General features: G+C 45.0%; 1 protein-coding gene across 27 annotated transcripts in view; it reads right to left on the bottom strand.

The window, feature by feature from the left end:
* Positions 1 to 19,299, bottom strand: part of CASK (calcium/calmodulin dependent serine protein kinase) — a 402,451-nt gene that overhangs the window by 123,754 nt on the left and 259,398 nt on the right. For all 27 annotated transcript variants that reach the window (XM_053305461.1, XM_053305465.1, XM_053305452.1 and 24 more), the window contains one exon: positions 9,599 to 9,720. In XM_053305461.1, coding sequence (XP_053161436.1) covers positions 9,599 to 9,720 — 122 coding nt within the window. The remainder of the gene's footprint in view (positions 1 to 9,598; positions 9,721 to 19,299) is intronic.

The following is a 19,299-nucleotide window of genomic DNA, read 5'->3' as shown; positions in this document are numbered from 1 at the left end:
GCTGTCCCCCTTTCCGGCTGTCCTGCCAGCTCTCTGACCTTGGGGAGCATTGCCAACATCCCACATAACCTTACCTTGCTCCTCTGCAATGCCAGGTCAGTCCAAAATAAATCAGAACTCATCCATGATTTGATCATGGATGAAGGGGCCGACCTGATGTGTATTACTGAGACTTGGTTGGGGGAGGCTAGTGGTCTAGTTTGGTCCCACCTTCTCCCGCCAGGATATTCTGTAGAGGAGCAGGTGGGGGGACGTGGGCGGGGAGGTGGTGTGGCTGTGGTCTATAAGGATAACATCTCCCTTACCAGGGTCCCTGTTAGGGTATCGGACCATATCGAATGTGTGTACTTGAGTTTGGGGACCAGGGATAGATTGGGACTTCTGCTGGTGTACCGATCGACCCGCTGCCCAGCGGAATCCCTTACTGAGCTCACGGACTTGGTCGCGGAACTTGCGTTGGAGTCTCCCAGACTTTTGGTGCTGGGAGACTTCAATGTTCATTTTGGGACCAATTTGTCCGGGGCAGCTCAGGAGTTCCTAGCGGCCATGACGACTATGGGCCTATCCCAAGCGGTCTCTGGATCGACGCATATTGCAGGTCACACGCTTGATTTGGTCTTTTATTCTGATCAGGGTGGTGTTCTGTGGGTGGGGACTCCTACGATTTCCCCATTGTCATGGACGGACCACCATCTAGTTAAGGTTGGACTTACAACCACTTCCCACCTCCGCGGGGCGAGGGGCCTATTAGAATGGTCCGCCCGAAGAGGTTACTGGATCCGGTAGGATTCCAAGACGCCTTGGAGGGATTTAATGTTGGCTCTGCTGGTGAGCCTGTTGATGCCCTGGTTGAGAACTGGAACAACTTGCTCACCAGGGCAGTAGACACGATTGCTCCTAAGCGTCCCCTCCGACCTGCTTCAAAATTGCCCCCTTGCTATACGGAAGATCTACGGGGGCAGAAGCGGCAAGGTAAGCGACTGGAGCGCAAGTGGAGAAAAACTCGACTCGAGTCTGACAGATTACGACATGGAGCACATTTAAAGATCTATGCTCAGGCAATACGTGTGGCAAGGAAGCGGTTCTTTTCTGCCCATATTGCCTGTGCGAGTTCACGTCCGGCGGAGTTGTTCAGGGTTGTGAGGGGACTAGTATCTGCTCCCTCTCCCTTGAACCAGAATTTGGAGGCATCAGTTACCCGCTGTGGTGTGTTTAATGAATTTTTCGCAGAAAAAATCTCTCGGATTCGGGCCGACCTAGATGGAGACTCCACAATTAATTTGATGTCTGAATTGGAGTGTCTGACAACTCCTCTTATACGATTCAACTGGATCAGTTTCAGTTTGTGACTCCTGATGATGTGGACAAGCTGCTTGGAGCAGTGAGGCCTACCACTTGTCCTCTTGATCCTTGTCCAACATGGCTTGTTCTATCTAGCAGGGAGGCTGTTGTAAGCGGCCTGGTAGAAATCATAAATGCTTCTCTGAGGGAGGGCAGGATGCCTCCTTGTCTTAAGGAGGCAATTATTAGACCTCTTCTAAAGAAGCCTGCGTTAGATCCCTCAGAGTTGAGCAATTATAGGCCAGTTTCCAACCTCCCATGGCTGGGCAAGGTAATTGAGAGGGTGGTGGCCTCTCTGCTCCAGGCGGTCTTGGAGGAAACTGATTATCTAGACCCTTTTCAGACTGGTTTTGGGGCGGGCTATGGGGTGGAGACTGCCTTGGTCGGCCTGATGGATGATCTCCAATTGGCAATGGACAGAGGAAGTGTGACTCTGTTGGTCCTCTTGGATCTCTCAGTGGCTTTCGATACTATCAACCATAGTATCCTTCTGGAACGTCTGAGGGGGTTGGGGGTGGGAGGCATTGTTTTACAGTGGTTCCACTCCTACCTCTCGGACAGATTCCAGATGGTGTCAATTGGAGATTGCTGCTCTTCAAAATCTGAGCTTAAGTATGGTGTCCCTCAAGGCTCCATATTTTCTCCAATGCTTTTTAACATCTACATGAAACCGCTGGATGAATTTGGAGCTGGGTGTTACCAGTATGCTGATGACACCCAGATCTACTTCTCCATGTCAACTTCTTCAGGAGCTGGCATATCCTCCCTAAATGCCTGCCTGGAAGCAGTAATGGGCTGGATGAGAGAGAATAAACTGAAGCTGAATCCAGATAAGACGGAGGTACTTATTGTGCGGGGTCGGTACTCTAGAGACGATGTTGATCTGCCTGTTCTAGATGGGGTCACACTTCCTCAAAAGGAACAGGTTCGCAGTCTGGGAGTACTTCTGGATCAACGTCTCTCCTTGGTTTCTCAGGTTGAGGTGGTGGCCAGGGGTGCTTTCTATCAGCTCCGGCTGATACGCCAGCTGCGCCTGTTTCTTGAGATCAATGACCTCAAAACAGTGGTACATTTGTTGGTAACCTCCAGACTGGACTTCTGTAATGCGCTCTACGTGGGGCTGCCTTTGTACATAGTCCAGAAACTTCAGTTGGTTCAGAATGCGGCAGCCAGGTTGGTCTCTGGGTCATCTTGGAGAGACCACATTACTCCTTTGTTGATGGAATTACACTGGCTGCCAATAGGTTTCCGGGCAAAATACAAAGTGCTAGTTATAATTTATAAAGCCCTAAACGGCTTAGGCCCTGGGTATTTAAGAGAGTGTCTTCTTCGCTATGAGCCCCACCGACCGTTGAGGTCACTTGAGGAGGTCCGTCTCCAGTTGCCACCAACTCGTTTGATGGCTACACAGAGACGGGCCTTCTCGGCTGCTGCCCCGAGATTGTGGAATGTGCTCCCTGCTGAGATACGATCCTCCCCATCTCTCGCAATTTTCAGAAAACACCTGAAAACACACCTTTTCAACCAGGCTTTTTCAGCTTTTTAAAACTTGTTTTTAAATAGTTCTGAATATTTAATTGTTGTTTTATGAAGTTTTTAATTGTTAATTATTATTTTATGTTTTATAATTTTTGTTTTAATGATTAATTGATTTTAATGGTGTTTTAATGTAAACCACCCTGAGCCTTTTGGAAGGGTGGTATAAAAGTTTTAATAATAAATAAATGAATGAATAAACTAGTTGTAACCATTATATATTCTGAAGAGTTTGTTTGTGGGTGTGTTTGTGCGACAGAAAGTCATGCTTCCCAATTACCTACATATACCAACATTTGCATACAAAATCCTGCCACTGAAATTAGCTGAATGAACTACTTTTTACACCAGAATATGCTGCGAGGTGAGAAGGTTTAATTCTTTTTTTGTATTTTTAAAAGAAATTCTGACTACAATCCTCAGATTTTTACTGTAATTGTTCTGAACAGATTTTCAACACTCGGTAATCAGATAAATAGTTCAAAAATGATATAATAACCAGGAGAGGGAGAAGATCTCTCTCAGATTCAAACGTACCACATATGGAATTACTTAATATGAGTACAATGAATGTTTGAAGCGGAAATCCTACACATTTCAAACTGTTCTTTTACTTCCCCTTTGCAAGCACATTAATAAAAAATTATCTTGCACATAAAATATTGTATCTAGTATATATTTTGAAGAATTTGTGGATTTGTTTGTGCAAAATAAACGGCTGATTCAGACATAACGCCAAACCACGGGTAGGCATACCTGAGGTTAACTGCTGAAGCTGAGAATCATGCCAAAGACAGTCCAGTAATTGCAATTTCATTACTTCTACCCACTGCCTAGAGTCATCCCTCCTCCTTCCTAGTCCTCTCAGGCTCAATGCCAGCATTCACAGCACTGCTTGCATTTCCAGACTGTAGGCATGGTGTCAGCATGGCACATACCCAGAAATCATTGGCAATGATATGCGTGGAGGCATGCACATCAAGTTCCGATTCACTCTATCTTATCATCATCTGGTAGCCATCTTCAGTACGCCAAAGACAAATGTACCCTTTCCTCCCAACCATCACAGAGTTCTGTTCCAAGGCTGGAACTGTATTCCCACACCGATATGAAGCTGGAAACCATGACCAAAGCCTGCTTAGCCATACTCCAAATAGTCGTTAAAACTATAAACCAGGTCAATATGAAGAAAATTTCATATGCCCTAATTCCAGTGGTGGGGTGAGGAAGGGGGAATTCAGCCTCCTACACCCTACACACCTACACAATAAAAAAACCCAGCTAGCCCTCCTATGGTCCAGCAACCCTCTCACTCCCTCAGAACTCAGCCAGGCTTTGCCCACAGCCAACACACCCAGGATTTGTCATAGGAACACCACCCCATCATAACATGGCACATCTCTTTTCATCCCCACCCCACCACCACACAAGCAACATTTTCCATTACAGTTTAAGGACCAAACAACACACACTAAAGTGAACAAATTTTGTTTTATGTTACTAGAAATGATATACTCAAACAAAATTTAGTAAATTTACCAAAAGTAAGGTAATTCTACAAGACTGTTTTTGAATAAGGTCCCTGTAGTTATCAGCCTTCCCTCCCTCTAGAGAGTTAAGAGAGGGTGAACCCTTGTCTTGACTGACACGCTGGTGAACTCCAGGGCAGCCAATCAGTATGCCCAGTGGGTGGGACCCAGAGAGCGGTTTCTGGGAATTCTGGGAACAAGGGCGGTCTTTTTTTTTTTTTTAGAGAAGCGGGTGTACAAAGGCTTAGTGAGGGGCAATGGAATTTTGCTCCCTCATGGTCGAAACCAGCATGGTGGTCTCTCTTGTGGAATAACTCTGCAGATCCTTAAAAGAAAGGATTGCAGGAAGCTTGTTTCTCATCAGAAACTGGGGGAGTTCAAGGAAAAGGGAATTCAGCATAGGGAACAGTTTGTTATATTTTGTGTTAGAATGTCTGTTTCTTTGTGTTTCTTTATGCTTTTGTATATTGGTACTGTTTACCTGTAATGTAATTAAAATAAGAAACACTAGACTACACCCATCCTACCTAGGGCACTGCAAAAGATTTTATAAACACTTAAGTGTGCATTAAGGCAACCTATTTTTGTAACCCTACTAGGTATTCTTAATGTCTGAGAAAGCCTCAGATGGAAGTAGTCTGTAGTAATTGAATAAAACTGTTGTTTTTAGTTCTTTCCTTTTAATAAGCCTCTCCAAGTTGGTTTTTAACTCAGCAAAAAGGCGGAGCTGATGGGAGAGTCCATCCGCTTCTCACCCACTGCTGCCTGGGGTGAGAGACCAGGTAGGTGCTGGGATTCCTTCTGCTGTTGCCTGCCTATTTCTGCTTCCCCTGCGGGGCTGCAGTCTCGGGTTAACATCTGTGGGAAGTGTGGGCAGGATTGGGACCAGTTCCTGAGTGACTCAGCAGTTCCTCGGGTCACCTGCTCAGCTTTAGGCTTTATAGGAACGCTGCCTGTGGCGGCGGGCCCACCACCGGCGGGGCAACACTAAAGGGGGCCACCCCTTTAGGGGAAGTACTTTGGGAGATAACGAGGGTGAGGGCCAGGCTGTTTGGCTCAAGAACCCTCATGGCCTTCGAGGGTAAGGCTGAGGGCTGGTGGGTTGGTTTGTGCCAGGCCACTCTGCAGATATGTGTTTGGGCTCTTGAGTGGTATAGTGCTGGGGGTGTGCCCAGCAGTTCAGGGGCAGCTATTACTGTAGTGGTGGAGAATATAAGAATTGGCGCTGACAGAGCAGCTGGCCGTTATAGGGGAAGGGAAATCAGTAATTTAGTAACTGTTTCCACTTCCAACTGCTCTGTCAACTCTCAGGCCTCAGGAAGCAGCTCCAACGACCCGCAGAGTCTGGCCTTGCTCCTCTGCAATGCCAGGTCAGTTCAGAATAAGACCGAAATTGTCCACGGTTTGATTGTGGATGAGGGAACTGACCTGGAATGTATAATTGACCTGGTTGGGGGAGGTGAGTGGTTCAGTGTGGGCTCAACTTCTCCAACCAGGTTACTCTGTTGTGGAGCAGGCCAGGGGATGTGGGAGGGGGAGTGGATTGGAGTGGCTGTGGTCTAGAAGAATAACATTTCCCTTACCAGGGCCCTGTGAGACAGATGATTTATACTGAGTGCATATTTTTGAGGCTGGGAACTAGGAATAGATTGAGGATTCTGTTGGTGTACCATCCAGCCCGCTGATAAACTGATTCCCTAACTGAGCTGATGGAACTGGTCGCAGAGTTGGTGTTGGAGTCTCCTAGACTTTTAGTGCTGGGGGACTTCAATATCCACTTTGGGGCTGGCTTGTCTGGTGTGGCTCAGGAATTCCTGAACCAACTCATGTTGCCGGCCATGCACTCAATTTGGTCTTTTGTTTGGAGCAGGGGGGTGTTCCATGGGTGGGGGATCCTGTCGTTTTCCCATTGTCATGGACAGACCACTACCTGGTTAAGGTTGGTTTCACGGCCACAATCCACCCCTGCAGGGGTGGTGGACCTATTAGGATGGTTTGTCCAAAAAGGCTGCTGGACCCAGTAGAATTTCAAAAGGCTTTGGAGGATTTTGATGTTGGTGTGGCTGGTGATTCTGTCGATGCCCTGGTGGGAACCAGGAACTGGGAACTCATCAGGGCAGTAGACATGATTGTTCCTAAGCGTCCCTTCCAACCTGCTTCAAGAATGGCCCCTTGGTATTCTGAGGAGTTGTGGGGGTTGAAGTGGTTGGGTAGGTGACTAGAGAGCAAGTGGAAGAGAACTCAGTTTCAATCTGAAGGATGCAGCATGCGACCCATTTGAAGACGTATATGGTGGTGGTGCTTGCAGCGAAAAAGTGATTCTGGTCTGCGCGCATTACGGCTGCAGGTTCACGCTGGGCAGAGCTATCCCGGGTTGTGAGGAGTTTAGTCTCTGCTCCTTCTACTTGAAATCAGTCCCCGGGGTCATTCTGCTGTGATGCCTTTAATGGTTCTTTGTGAACAAGATATCCTGTATTCGGGCCAACTTGGACTCCACTATTTCTGCAAGTCTATGGAGGAGGTGTCCAGCGATGCCTCTTGCAGTATTAAATGGGATCAGTTTCAATCTGTTATTCTTGAGGATGTGGACAAGCTGCTTGGGGTAAGGCGGCCTACCACCTGTTCTCTGGATCCTTGCCCGACTTGGCTGCTTCTATCTAGCAGAGAGATTGTAGGAGGTGGCCTAGTTAATATCATAAGTGCATCGCTGAGGGAGGGTAGGATGCCTCCTTGTCTCAAGAAGGCTATGGTTAGACCACTCTTAAAGAAGACTTCCCTGGACCCCTTAGCATGGATAGTTACAGGCCAATCTCCAATCTCCCTTGGTTGGGCAAGGTGATTGAGAGAGTGGTGGCTGACCAGCTCCAGGCAGTCTTGGAGGAAACTGATTATCTAGACCCATTTCAAACTGGCTTTAGAGCTGGCTATGGAGTTGAGACAGCCTTGGTCGGCCTGATGGATGACCTTTACCGGGGAATCGACAGAGGGAGTGTGACTCTGCTGGTTCTTCTGGATCTCTCGGCGGCGTTCGATACCATCAACCAGGGTATCCTTCTGGAGCTTGGTGACAGTTGCTCCTCAAAACGGGAGTTATTATATGGAGCCCTCAGGGCTCCATTCTTTCACCAATGCTTTTCAATATCTACATGAAACTGCTGGGTGAGGTCATCAGGAGTTTTGGTGCTGGGTGTTATCAGTATGCTGATGACACCCAAATCTACTTCTCCTTTTCATCTTCTGGAAATGGCACTCATTCTCTAAATGCCTGCCTATAGGCAGTAATGGGCTGGATGAGGGATAACAGATTGAAGCTGAATCCAAGCAAGACGGAGGTGCTCATTGCGGGGGCTCAGAATCTGAGGGGTGAGTTAGATCTTCCTGTGCTGGATGGGGTTACACTCCCCCGGAAGGAGCAGGTGTGCAGTTTAGGAGTACTCCTGGACCCAGGCCTCACCCAGGCCATGGCCAGGAGTGCTTTCTATCAGCTCTGGCTGATACGACAGCTGCACCCATTCCTTGAAGAGGATAACCTCAAAACAGTAGTACATCAGCTGGTAACCTCCCGGCTTGACTATTGCAATGTGCTCTACATGGTTACCAGCTGATGTACCACTGTTTTGAGGTTATCGTCTTCAAGGAATGGGTGCAGCTGTCGTATCAGCCTTTGTACATAGTTTGGAAACTTCAGTTAGTTCAGAATGCGGCAGCCAGATTGGTCTCTGGGGCAACCCGGAGAGACCATATGATGCCTGTTCTGAAACAGTTACACTGGCTGCCAATATGTTTCTGGGCAAAATACAAAGTACTGGTCATTAGTTTTAAAGCCCTGAACGGCTTAGGTCCAAGTTATCTTAGAGAGCGCCTTCTTCTGCATGATCCCCACCGCACATTATGGTCATCTGAGGAGGTCTGTCTCTAGTTACCATCGGTTTGTCTGGTGGTCATTCAGAGGCGGGCCTTCTCTGTAGCTGCTCCTGGGCTGTGGAATGCACTCCCAGAAGAAATCCTCAATTTGAATTCTTTACTGGCCTTAAGGAGAACCCTTAAGATCTATCTGTTTGACCTGGCCTTCCAGGGTTTTAAAATAGTTGTAATTGGTTTTAATGTTGTAACCTGGTTTTCAGGGTTTTTAAAAAATTGTTGTGATTGTTTATTTTGTTGTTTTATGATGTTTTAATTGTTAATTGTTTTATATTGTTTTATAATTTTTATTTTAATTGTTGACTGATATTAATGGTTTTGTTTTAATTGTAAACTGCCTTGAGCCATTTTGGAAGGGTGGTATGAAAATCGAATAAATAAATAAATAAATAAAATTTGAGGCACTAATGGAACTGCTATTGGGAATAGATCCTGTGTTTGGATGGTATGAAACACCAACCTCAGGATTGTTTAACTTCAGTTTGGTGTTATGTATGAACTGTCTCAAAGTCACACTTCCTGATTACCTACAGATACCACATTTTACATAAACTATCTTGCCACTTAAAGTAGCTGAATGCACTACTTTTTACATTGGAATATGCTGGGGGAAAGCTGTAAATGACTTTGCCTGGTCAACAACAGGCCTCAATTACTAGTAGATGATATGAAAACCAAATTTCAAGGAATTATGATGGTTTCTAATTGGTTTCCATGAACAAACCAAAGTGCTGATTTTCTTCATATTCACCACTACCACCACCAATTATTTTATGAAACCACTTAAAATAAACTAGGCCTTTACATAGTTTGGACCATTTAAGTCCTAAGGTTGCTAGGGTACCTTAAGGATTGCCTCCTTCAAGGGCTTTACAGTATTCTGAAGAGTATGTGTTCAAAGTGCACCCACTGATGAAATAAGGAGAATGGAATACAAGGAAAGGGATTTACTGATAGCTGCCCTCCTTGCTGTGGAACTCATTCCTGAAAAAAGGCCTACTAGGATTGCTCTCTACTGCTAACAGGATATTAGTAAAGAGGTGATTGCTTAGATGGGCATTTACTCTCTCAGATGCACTTCTCAATATACTGCTCGGACTAATTTCAGTTAATCTGAGTTTAACTGGATGATTTGTATACCACAACAAACATTTAACATTAGTTTAAACGTTGAGTACAGCAAAGCAAAACTGTTGTCCACAAAATAAGAAATAATTTGTGCTTCCAAATATTTCAATGGACCAAATATTTTTGAATAGAATAATACTTACATCTAATAGCGTATGAAGATGCTGGTCCTGGAAAACACTATGTAGAAAATCTAAGTCTTTTTCACTGCAATCTGTAAGTGCATGGATTTCCTCTAGGCTGTCCAGCACTTGTGAGACTGCTCCTATGGTTAAAAAAAGAAAAGAAAAAAGGATGAAACAACAACAAAAAGAAGTACCGATGTTATATAGGGACAAGAATAGTTAACTTTATTCATTCTGAATATAAGAAGAATGTCAAAAAGCAATAGTGTTTGCTGAGGGCCTGTTATCTAAACATTGTTTAACAAAATAACCTTAATTTAATATAGTAAAAAGTTTATTTCCCCCCCGCAATAATAATGGTATATGAGTGTGCATGCATATAAAGTAATCTACATTTGGTAGTACTGCAATCCAAATATCCTTTGATGTGATCTGACAAAGAATGTTGGTTTTAAATGAGAAAATTGGGCTCAAATCAAAACTAAGCTGACAACTAATAGATTTGCCTTGCACAAGCTACTCTCCCGAGATACTATTCCACCTTCAAGTGATGAGTGAGTTGAATCTTGTAACACACTCTGAACATAACATGCTACATATGATTTTTTTTAAAGCAGTAAGATCTGATATTCTTACTCAGCAGCAGTTTGTTCTTTATTACAATTATTTTCAACTCACATTTTCTCCTATGGTTGATTTTCAAAGTACTCAATTCTGTTTCAGTTTGAGTATGATGTAATCATAAATCTGAATTCATAAATCTCCATCTAAAGAACAACATATCTTTTCCAAAAGGAACTTGGCACTTATTTTTCTGGAATAATAACATTCTTCCACAACATAAATCTATTTTCAAGACAGTTTTCAAAAGCAGTTTGTGAATGGTATGGGAGTCTGCTATTAATGGGGGGGGGGGAAATCAAAATTCCATTGGGTACCGCCCAAAGTAGCTCTTTGGATCCTAGCCACGGTATTCTGCTGCATATTGGATGGCTGCATTCTTTCACAATTTTTAAACAAGTAATGTTTCATTCACAACTACTATGTCATATGTACTCCGGTAGGATGCTTTGAGTTATAGTTATTAGATATGAAATAATATCCTTGAAAAGCATTTCTGTATGCAGTAACATAGAAACATCTACCTCACAAGTTTACTGATGTCACACACTGGGTCAGTTCAGACGTCATGTGGAACCTTGGCAAAATTTAACTAAGATTTCTGAAATAAACAGAGAATGGCACTGCAGACAGTTGCCAATCTTGGCTTGTTTTTCACAACCATGGTTTGTAAGTGTACCAGCCCCCAACTTTGTCTCCCATGAAGAGCCCTTATTGCAGTCCCAGGTGTCATGATCCATGGGTCTGATTCCTCTTTATATGAGGCAGACTCCGAGAGAGAGTCCGGTGATGCAAAGGAAGAAGTCTGCAAAGTCCCCTCACTCTAGGACCCAGGGGATCCTATATCCCTTGAATCTCCTCTTCAGCCTGAAGATGCCCTCCAGGACTTGGAGTACTCTATATCTCCTGCACCTCCCCTTCAGCCCGAGGATGCACTATTGTCCTCTTCTTCTTTTTGTGGTTCAGAAGAGGAGGCTGAAGCCACATCAATCCCAGTACCACTGCTTCAGCTTCACCACAGGCAGCGATTACAGAATAAGGCATGGGCACTTTAAGCCTGCAGCAGTACAGAGAAGAGGGCCAGGCCCCAAAATTCCCCTTCAAAAGCCCTCAGTCTGCAACAGAATCTTGCTGAAACAACATTGTTGCCAAGCCCTCAGTCTGCTCCTTGTGCTTTACCTTCCTCCCCTGTAGATCTGACCTCTCGGCTTTCTGACCTTGATTTGGTGACACTGATTTACACCTCACTCCCTTGGCGAGTCCTTGCTGATAGACCAGCACTGCCCCACCCTGTAGGACACAATATCAGGCTGCCCTGCTCTGCCTTGCTTCTGAAAAGCCCTTGCCCCATCACACACTTCCCAAACCATTGGTCCCAATTAGAAAGTGAGAAGGTTCCCCTGGAACAAGTTCCCTCAGCTCTTTCTACCTGCTTTTGGAGTTCTCATAAGTTCATTTCTGTAGGCATTTCAGCTCCCTACAGAAGGCAAAGCAGCTGTTGAAGCACTAATTCTTCCATCCTCCAGCTGCAATCTTGTACTGAGGACTGTTAACCATTTCTTACCCACTCCTACACTAGGACAAAGCAATACTAATGCTCACTGGGGAGGCTGAGAGACCTTGAAATGAGCCAGAAGGGGGAGTGGCATAATGCGAAGATGGAATTATCTATGAATCATTTATTTATTTATTTTATTTTATTTTATTTTATTTATATACCACCCTTCCAAAATGTCTCAGGGCGGTTTACAATTAAAACAAGCCACTAAAACAATAAAAACTAAAACAAATTAAAAACAATATAGCAATTAACAATAAAAAAAACATTTTAAAACAGGATTAAACAGTTTACAGTAATTAAAAGCCCCAAAATTGGGTTAAAATTTAAAAACCCTGGAAAGCCAGGCCAAACAAATACGTTTTAATTATCTGGGTTTAAATGGCGGGAGAAGCAAAAAAGAGCTCTATTATAATGCAGAAGAAAGGCTACCTTACAGTACTGACATCCTATATAATAAAGCCCTTGAGTGTGCGCCCGTGTCTCTGGTGTCTGCACCTGTGTCTCCCTCGGCTGTTCTGGGCATGCGCGGAGCGCATGCCCAGAACATGCCGAGGGAGACATGACCGCAGGCACCAGGCGGCCATGTTGGCCGGCCCGGCCGAGGGGAGGCCGGAGGTGGCCACGGGGAGGGCAGACACACACACAGCAACAGCCGCCGCTGCACCCACAGAACCACATTGCGGGCCGAAACGGCCCGCAGACAACAGCAACAGCCGTGGCCGCCCCCCCGCCCGCCCAAAGCCCAGCACAAGCCCGATTCCGGCCCAGAAAAAAGCCCCCCCAGGGGGACTGGGCCCGCTGGCGGCCACGGCATGGGGGCTGGGCCCGTTGGCGACTGCGGCGGGGGGGGGACTCGGCCGAGGAGGTGGTTGCGCCCGCGACTCTTCGCCGTCCTCGCCAGTAGTTGAGCTCCGGGGGCTGGCAGGGAGGGGCGGGGGGCTGCTCCAGATCCCAGTTTCCGAATTGCTCAATGATCGCGGTCTCCAGCACAGTTCTTGGCCCGCAGATCTGTGGCTTGCAAAGCGCCCAATCCGAAGCGAATGGGGAAATGGTGGTTTGTGCCCGCCCTGCCCATCAGCCAAGAGGGTTTGGGGTTGTTGTTGTGTTTAAACTGTTTGTAGCAGTTTGTGCTAGAGAGAGCGGTTTCGACGCTGCTGCCTGAGGTTTTCTGTGGGGTGAGCGGAGGTGGGGGGAGAGGTTGGTCCGCGGCAGAATTTCTTTCCACACGCAACTGTGGAGAGCAGCGGCAGCCACAAAACTCTCCGTGCTGGAAGAGGACTGGCGTTCTGAAGCAGGAACAAGAAACATCACTTTCTGCGCATAGACGCTCCAGAACAGTTTTAAATCTTTCCCGAGCATCTGTCGATAATTATGGATCTTGCAGAGACAGAAGTGTATGGACGTTTGTAGATTTAATTGCAACTGTGTGTCAAATATTTCATTGCTAAAAAAACCCAACACGTTTCAAGTAGTCTTCTGAAAAACTACAAAAACAACAACACCGGAGTTCTCCTCTCCCCCGCCTGCATTATCAACTCAGCTTTGTTCAATGGCAAGGCAGAGGGCAGTTAATTCATAGCAGAGGTGGAGTTCCACCCTAAGCATTTGAGGAGGCTCCCCAATTTTACTGAACTCCCTCTGGCAAACACAATAGCCCACACAGTTCCCAAAAGTGTCTTTCCCCCCACCCCCACCCCAAAAATAAGGAGTAGTTCCTCAAGGCTTTCCTCTGCCACCTCTGATATAGAGAGCTGAAGATGATCTAAATGATTTATTCTTGCCAGGGATATGAATGCCCACCTCAGTGCCTTCCCTGTTATAAACAGGTGTCGCAGGTTCCAAAAACCTGCAATATCTGTTTGATCAGAGATTAAATGTGTTCGTATAATAAAGGCAATAGTGTCTCTCTGTCATCTTGCTCTTTCAGCTGTCTTCAAAACAACCATCTCTTTCCAGGCTGTGTCACAACTCTACTAGCGCCCGTTAATGTAACGGGCTTAATGACTAGTATCTGAATAAAGGGGAGAAAGATTGACAGGACACACAGAAAAGTGAAAATTGTGTGGTGGAATGGGAACCTGAGGAAAAGTTCCAATGGATACAGTGTTGCTGTGAGGAGGGAGAGAGAGAAAATGAATGAACGAACAAATGAATGAAGTTTTAGGGACAACTACCCTACGTGCTAGAGTGAGAATGAAAGGAGAGCAAAGTTTAGAGAGTGGATCTTCATGGTGGTGGCCAGTAAACATGAAGAACACTCATTCATGAATGCTCATTCTGCATGTTCCTTGGTTTTTTGTCAGCAGGAATGCTGCAGAGCTAGCTGAAAGAGCTCAAGCATTGCTTCCTACGTATGCCTTGCATAGGTTTCTCAGTGTAAGGAGGAGCAGTGAGGCACTCCTCTGGGTTAGCTGGTTAAAAAAAGGCAACTTTTGTTTGTTAAGACAAACAAAAACTTGTTTGAATAAAACAGTGGAGACACAGATCATATTGGGAAATGGATTTCAGCACAGTTTATAATGTTCAGTCTGTTGCTGTGAAAGTGGGCTGTCGTTGGATTCCAGCTCTGGTGGGAATTAGAGTAGCAGGAGGGCAGATCTAATTGTCTCTGCTAAAAGCCTGTGTATTGAAAAGGAAAGGTGAATCCTGTCAGTTACTGTTTCTAGGCAAAGACTGGAAAGATGATGCAAGAAGTTGTTAGACAACTACAGAGGTTTTGAGCGAGCAGCATTGAAAGACACTTGCAGTCCACAGTGCCCATGTTTTGCAGCTTGTCTGGCTAGGCCAGCATTTCTGTTAGCGACAGCCACACAAGAGAAAAGTAAAAGAAACATTTTTTTAAAAAAATTCTGAGGATGGGTTTCGACATAATGTGGAACTAAGGTTAGATTTAATTTAGGTGCACAAGCTAATTTCAAACCTATAGTTTTGTTTATTTTATCTATTATTTATTTATTTATATTTAATTATTTGATTTTTATACCACCCTTCCGAAATGGCTCAGGGTGGTGTACAATTAAAACAGTAACCATAAAAACTAATAACAATTAAAACAGAGATATAAATAACAATTAAAACATCTTAAAAAACAATTAAACTATCAGAACAATAAAAACCCTGAAAACCAGGTTAGCATTAAAACTAATTAAAAACCCTGAAAGGCCAGGCCAAACAGATGGGTTTTAAGGGCTCTCTTGAAGGTCAGTAAGGAATTAAGATTGTGAATTTCTGCTGGGAGTGCATTCCACAGCCTGGGAGCAGCTACAGAGAAGGCCCGCCTCTGAGTCACCACCAAACGAACCGGTGGTAACTGGAGATGGATCTCCTCAGATGACCTGAACGTGAGGTGGGGATCATGTAGAAGAAGGCGCTCTCTAAGATATATAGTTCAGATCTTGGTGAGGTGGCCATAAATAAACAGCAGTTAGTGGCATGGGCTCTGATGTAAAACACAACCTAGGTTACATGAAATAAACTGAGATTCCTTGTGACATCTGAACTGACTCATTCTTTAAATAACAGTATGAAGACTAAACACCTTATGTTAAACATGGTTTGATTGATTGTTTAAGTGCTGTCAAGTCAGTGTTGACTCTTAACGGCCACATAGATAAAATTCTCTCCAGGATGATCTGTCTTCAACTTGGCCTTTAAGGTCACTCAGTGGTGCTTAGCAATTACCAAATAGCTCATTACATTAATGTCCCCTTTTACAGTTTTTTTTAAATTCCTGAATTCTAAAAACAAACAGTATTAAGAGTATTAGATTCTAGTTCTGTGCAAAGATTCAGGTTCAAAGTAATTTTTACTGATCTCCCCTTTCCTCTGAAGCCCTCTATGAGTCAATATATGTCTCTGAGGATCATGTGACACTCAGTTACATATTTTGGTGACATGTAGTGGGCTTCAGAGGCAAGGGGAGATAGGCAAAAAATGTTCCTTACCCTGCTCAAGCTACAGCTTATGATGTTTCAAGTTACTTCAGCAATTCATATGCAGAAAATAATTAGAACAGAGCATTGTGTTCTATGGTGTCCTTGAATTTGCGTAACATTTAAAGCCAAAGGACTCCGAATTGCTAATGTTTTGGGGTTGGCAAGTCCTTTTTTCTCTTCAAAATAGATGGGAAAGAAAATGAAGTTTGGAAAAGGAAAGACTTACTCAACCACTCTCTGGAATCAAGATACTTTAGCCAGATGTTGTCTCAATTCAGACATCATATAAAGCAATTTCCAAGGGTGGGGGTGAGCCATAGCTCAGTGCTACAGCTCAGGGTTTCCATACAGAAAGCTCCAGGTTCAGAGTATTCCAGGTAGCAGGTGCTAGGAAAAATCCTTCTCAGAAACCCTGGAGTTGTTGACAGACATACCAATGGACTGACATGGTATAAGCAGAGGCGTATCTAGGGAAAATAGCGCCTAGGGCAAACACTGAAATTGCGCCCCCTGTCCAAGCATCTGACACCCATCGTTCAGATAACTATACCATAATAACAGCTCAAAAATACAAGTCAAGCTTGTTAATCTTTTAATATTTCAAAAACTATTTAGCAGTGGACTTAGACCGAAAAATGCTGGAAAACTACAAATTTCAGTATGTGGGGGCTCATGAAATACCCAAATACTATGTGGAGATGTACTTGGAAAACTAAACAGAAGTGCCTGTCTAATTCTCTACTATGCATTGTAGCATCACCATTACATAAGTTTTAAAAATCAATGGAGAATTTGACTTTCCCCATATACTCTGTAAATAATTAAAGGATATGCAGAGTAAACTGTGTCACTGCTTGGAATATATTCTAGTCTTTCAGAAAGACAGTTAAAATGAGAGAAAGAGAGCAAAAAACTCCCAGTGGGCCTTAATATTAAGGGTTTCACACTGATTCAAAGACAAACTCACCATTAATAGCCATATTAGCAAGACATCACATTTAACTCACTTATTACAAGAAGCAAAGTAAGAGCAAATGAATACAATCCTAGCTCTTAAGCGTCAGCTCAGTATTCACAAGCCCTGATTCTCTGTACATAGTGCCAATCTGAATATGTGTACAGTGTCTTATATTATATTTTTATTATTATTATTTTTACCTGTAGCCCCTTTGGGGGGCTTCCTAAAGGCTGGTGGGGTTTCCAAAGATTCCCCCTCACCCTGCTGGCCTCGCAGGGACCATTTGAGCATGAGCAGTGGCCATTTTAAAAAATAATCTTTTTTTAAAAAAAAAGGCCACTGAAAACAAAATGGCCACCGCACATGCTCAAATGGTCTCTGCAAAGCCTGGCATGACCTAGAGCCTCACAGAGGCCATTTGAGCATGCATGGTGGCCATTTTGTTTTTGGCAGCCATTTGTTTTTTTAAAAAATTAATTTTACAAAATAGCGCCCCCCTTCAAGTGGCGCCTGGGGCACGTGCCCTGCCTGCCCTACCCCTAGATACGCCCCTGGGTATAAGACTGCTTCATGTGCTTATATGTCAAAAACATGGATTGGAGATTGGGATGTACTGTGGGTGATGCCCAAATCAGGTCAGTGCAAACCAGAAACTATGACTGTACAGATTGGTAAACAACGGAATTTCGCTTTGGAATTCCCAGCCCCCACCACAAGGAGGCAGTGCCTCAAGAGGCAACTGCCTCATGTAGGAAGTGTGGTGGTGGTGGCAGCCGCAGGGGTGTAACAAGGCTGGAGTGGGCCCAGAGACAAAATTTTAAAATGGGCCCCTCGCTGATATACACACACACTTCACAATATATAGTCATGTGACTTGCCTCTGGGGGGCCCCTCGAGGCGTGGGGGCCCCCAGGCAGCCGCCTCCCCTTGCCTAATAGTAGTTACGCCCCTGGGCAGCCGCCCTGTAAAAGTCGCACACAGCACCGGCATGGGAGAAGCTGGGTTGCTGCTGCGAAGCATCTGGGAAGTGGGTGGAGAGTGACTAAGGGAAAGCTGGGCATAGTGCGGTATATAGTATATATTATATAGCAGCTATAGAGCGGTATATAAATGTAAGTGCTATTTGCATGGGGTGGCTGGGAGCTGCAAGGATGTCTGGGGAATTTTAGTTCCTTCTGAGCTTCTCCCATATGGGAGGAACTATATCTCCCAGGCATCCCTGGAAGAGGTCAGCTGAGAACTGAAGTGGTGAAACTGCTCAGGACACCGCTGGGTAAATCAGCAGAGCATGTGAACCATAAGCATGTGAACTGCTTATGTGAACCAAGGATGAAGGGCAAAGCAGTTACCCCGACCAGCTGCCCAGGTGGAGGGATCTCCTGGTTGAAGACGTCAAGAGAGCCGAGGTGAGTAGGCTGGAATGCAACCAGGAAGAGGGGGCTGGAGTACCTACTGCTAGTGCACAGTCCACCCCAAGCAGCAGTACTACTATTACTTCCACCTTCCGGTCCAGCAGCATGGTGCTCCTGGCAGGGCCAAGTGACCCGCTGGCTCTGCCTACACATTCTACCCAGTGGTTCATGGAGGGGTTCCTTGGCACTTTGCCAGGGGCACAGGAAGAGCTCTGCAGCAGTGCTGAGTAGTGTGTGCTGCAGTACATGCAGGAGCTGGTAGCAGGTCGGGAGATAGAGCCAATCCAGTTTGGGGCAACACGTCGCCAAGTCTGGCCAGACTTAGTGGTGGTTGCCGGACGGTTCTTCTCATGCCCACCAACCAGCATCCAGAGCTAGAGGATGTTCTCCATGGCAGGGGACATGGCGACACCCCATTACTCACACATGGATGCTGACTTGGTAAAGCTGCTGTTCTTCCTGAAGACCATTGTCTCATGGTCACCCCCACCCACTGCAACATCACTGGAAGCTTGTGCCACTCTGGCCAACCCCAACCCCAGATGTGTCACAGTCTGCCCGTTAGTGTTACTGACATACGCAGACAGGGAAGCATGCCACTGCCACGGCTGATGAGGAATGGACTGGTGCCCTGACCTATGTGTCTGGCTGTCAGCTGGGGTCCAACAACAATCTGAGGCCATGGTGTTTTATCCATTCACACACAGGCTGAGTGTCTTTTAGGCCCTGACCCTCACTCCCACCTTGGGCAGTTGACCTGTAAGGGACTGCCTCCTTGTGGTGGGGGCTGGGAATTCCAAAGGAGATTTGAGCTGTACAGTCCTACCAGAAAATGCCTCCAAACCATGATTTGAAAACAGTGCTGTTAGCATTAACCATAGCTTACTGAGTTTGGAAATATATATATATTTATTTAAAAATATTTATATCCCACCCCTCCAGTACAATGCTGCTCAGGGCAGCTCACAACACTGAAACAAAAGAAGTAATATAAAATTTAACACAATACAAATAAAATACAAAGTAGAATAAAAACAATTAGAACAAATCAAATTTAAAATTAAAAACCCATCAGACTATAACAAAACACATTAAAAAGCCTCTCTAAACAACTTATTTTTAAGATCATAGCAAACTCTGATTATTAGTAACATGAAAGAGAAGAAAGAGGAATCTGAATGTACCAGGGGACCAGAGAGAAGAATACAAGCTCAAAGGATGCTCGCAATCTT

Source organism: Hemicordylus capensis, chromosome 3 (genome assembly GCF_027244095.1).
Source record: "Hemicordylus capensis ecotype Gifberg chromosome 3, rHemCap1.1.pri, whole genome shotgun sequence".
NCBI classification, from domain to species: Eukaryota; Metazoa; Chordata; class Lepidosauria; order Squamata; family Cordylidae; genus Hemicordylus; species Hemicordylus capensis.
The sequence above is the reverse complement of the archived record's forward strand: the minus strand, read 5'-3'. Positions and strand labels throughout refer to the sequence as shown.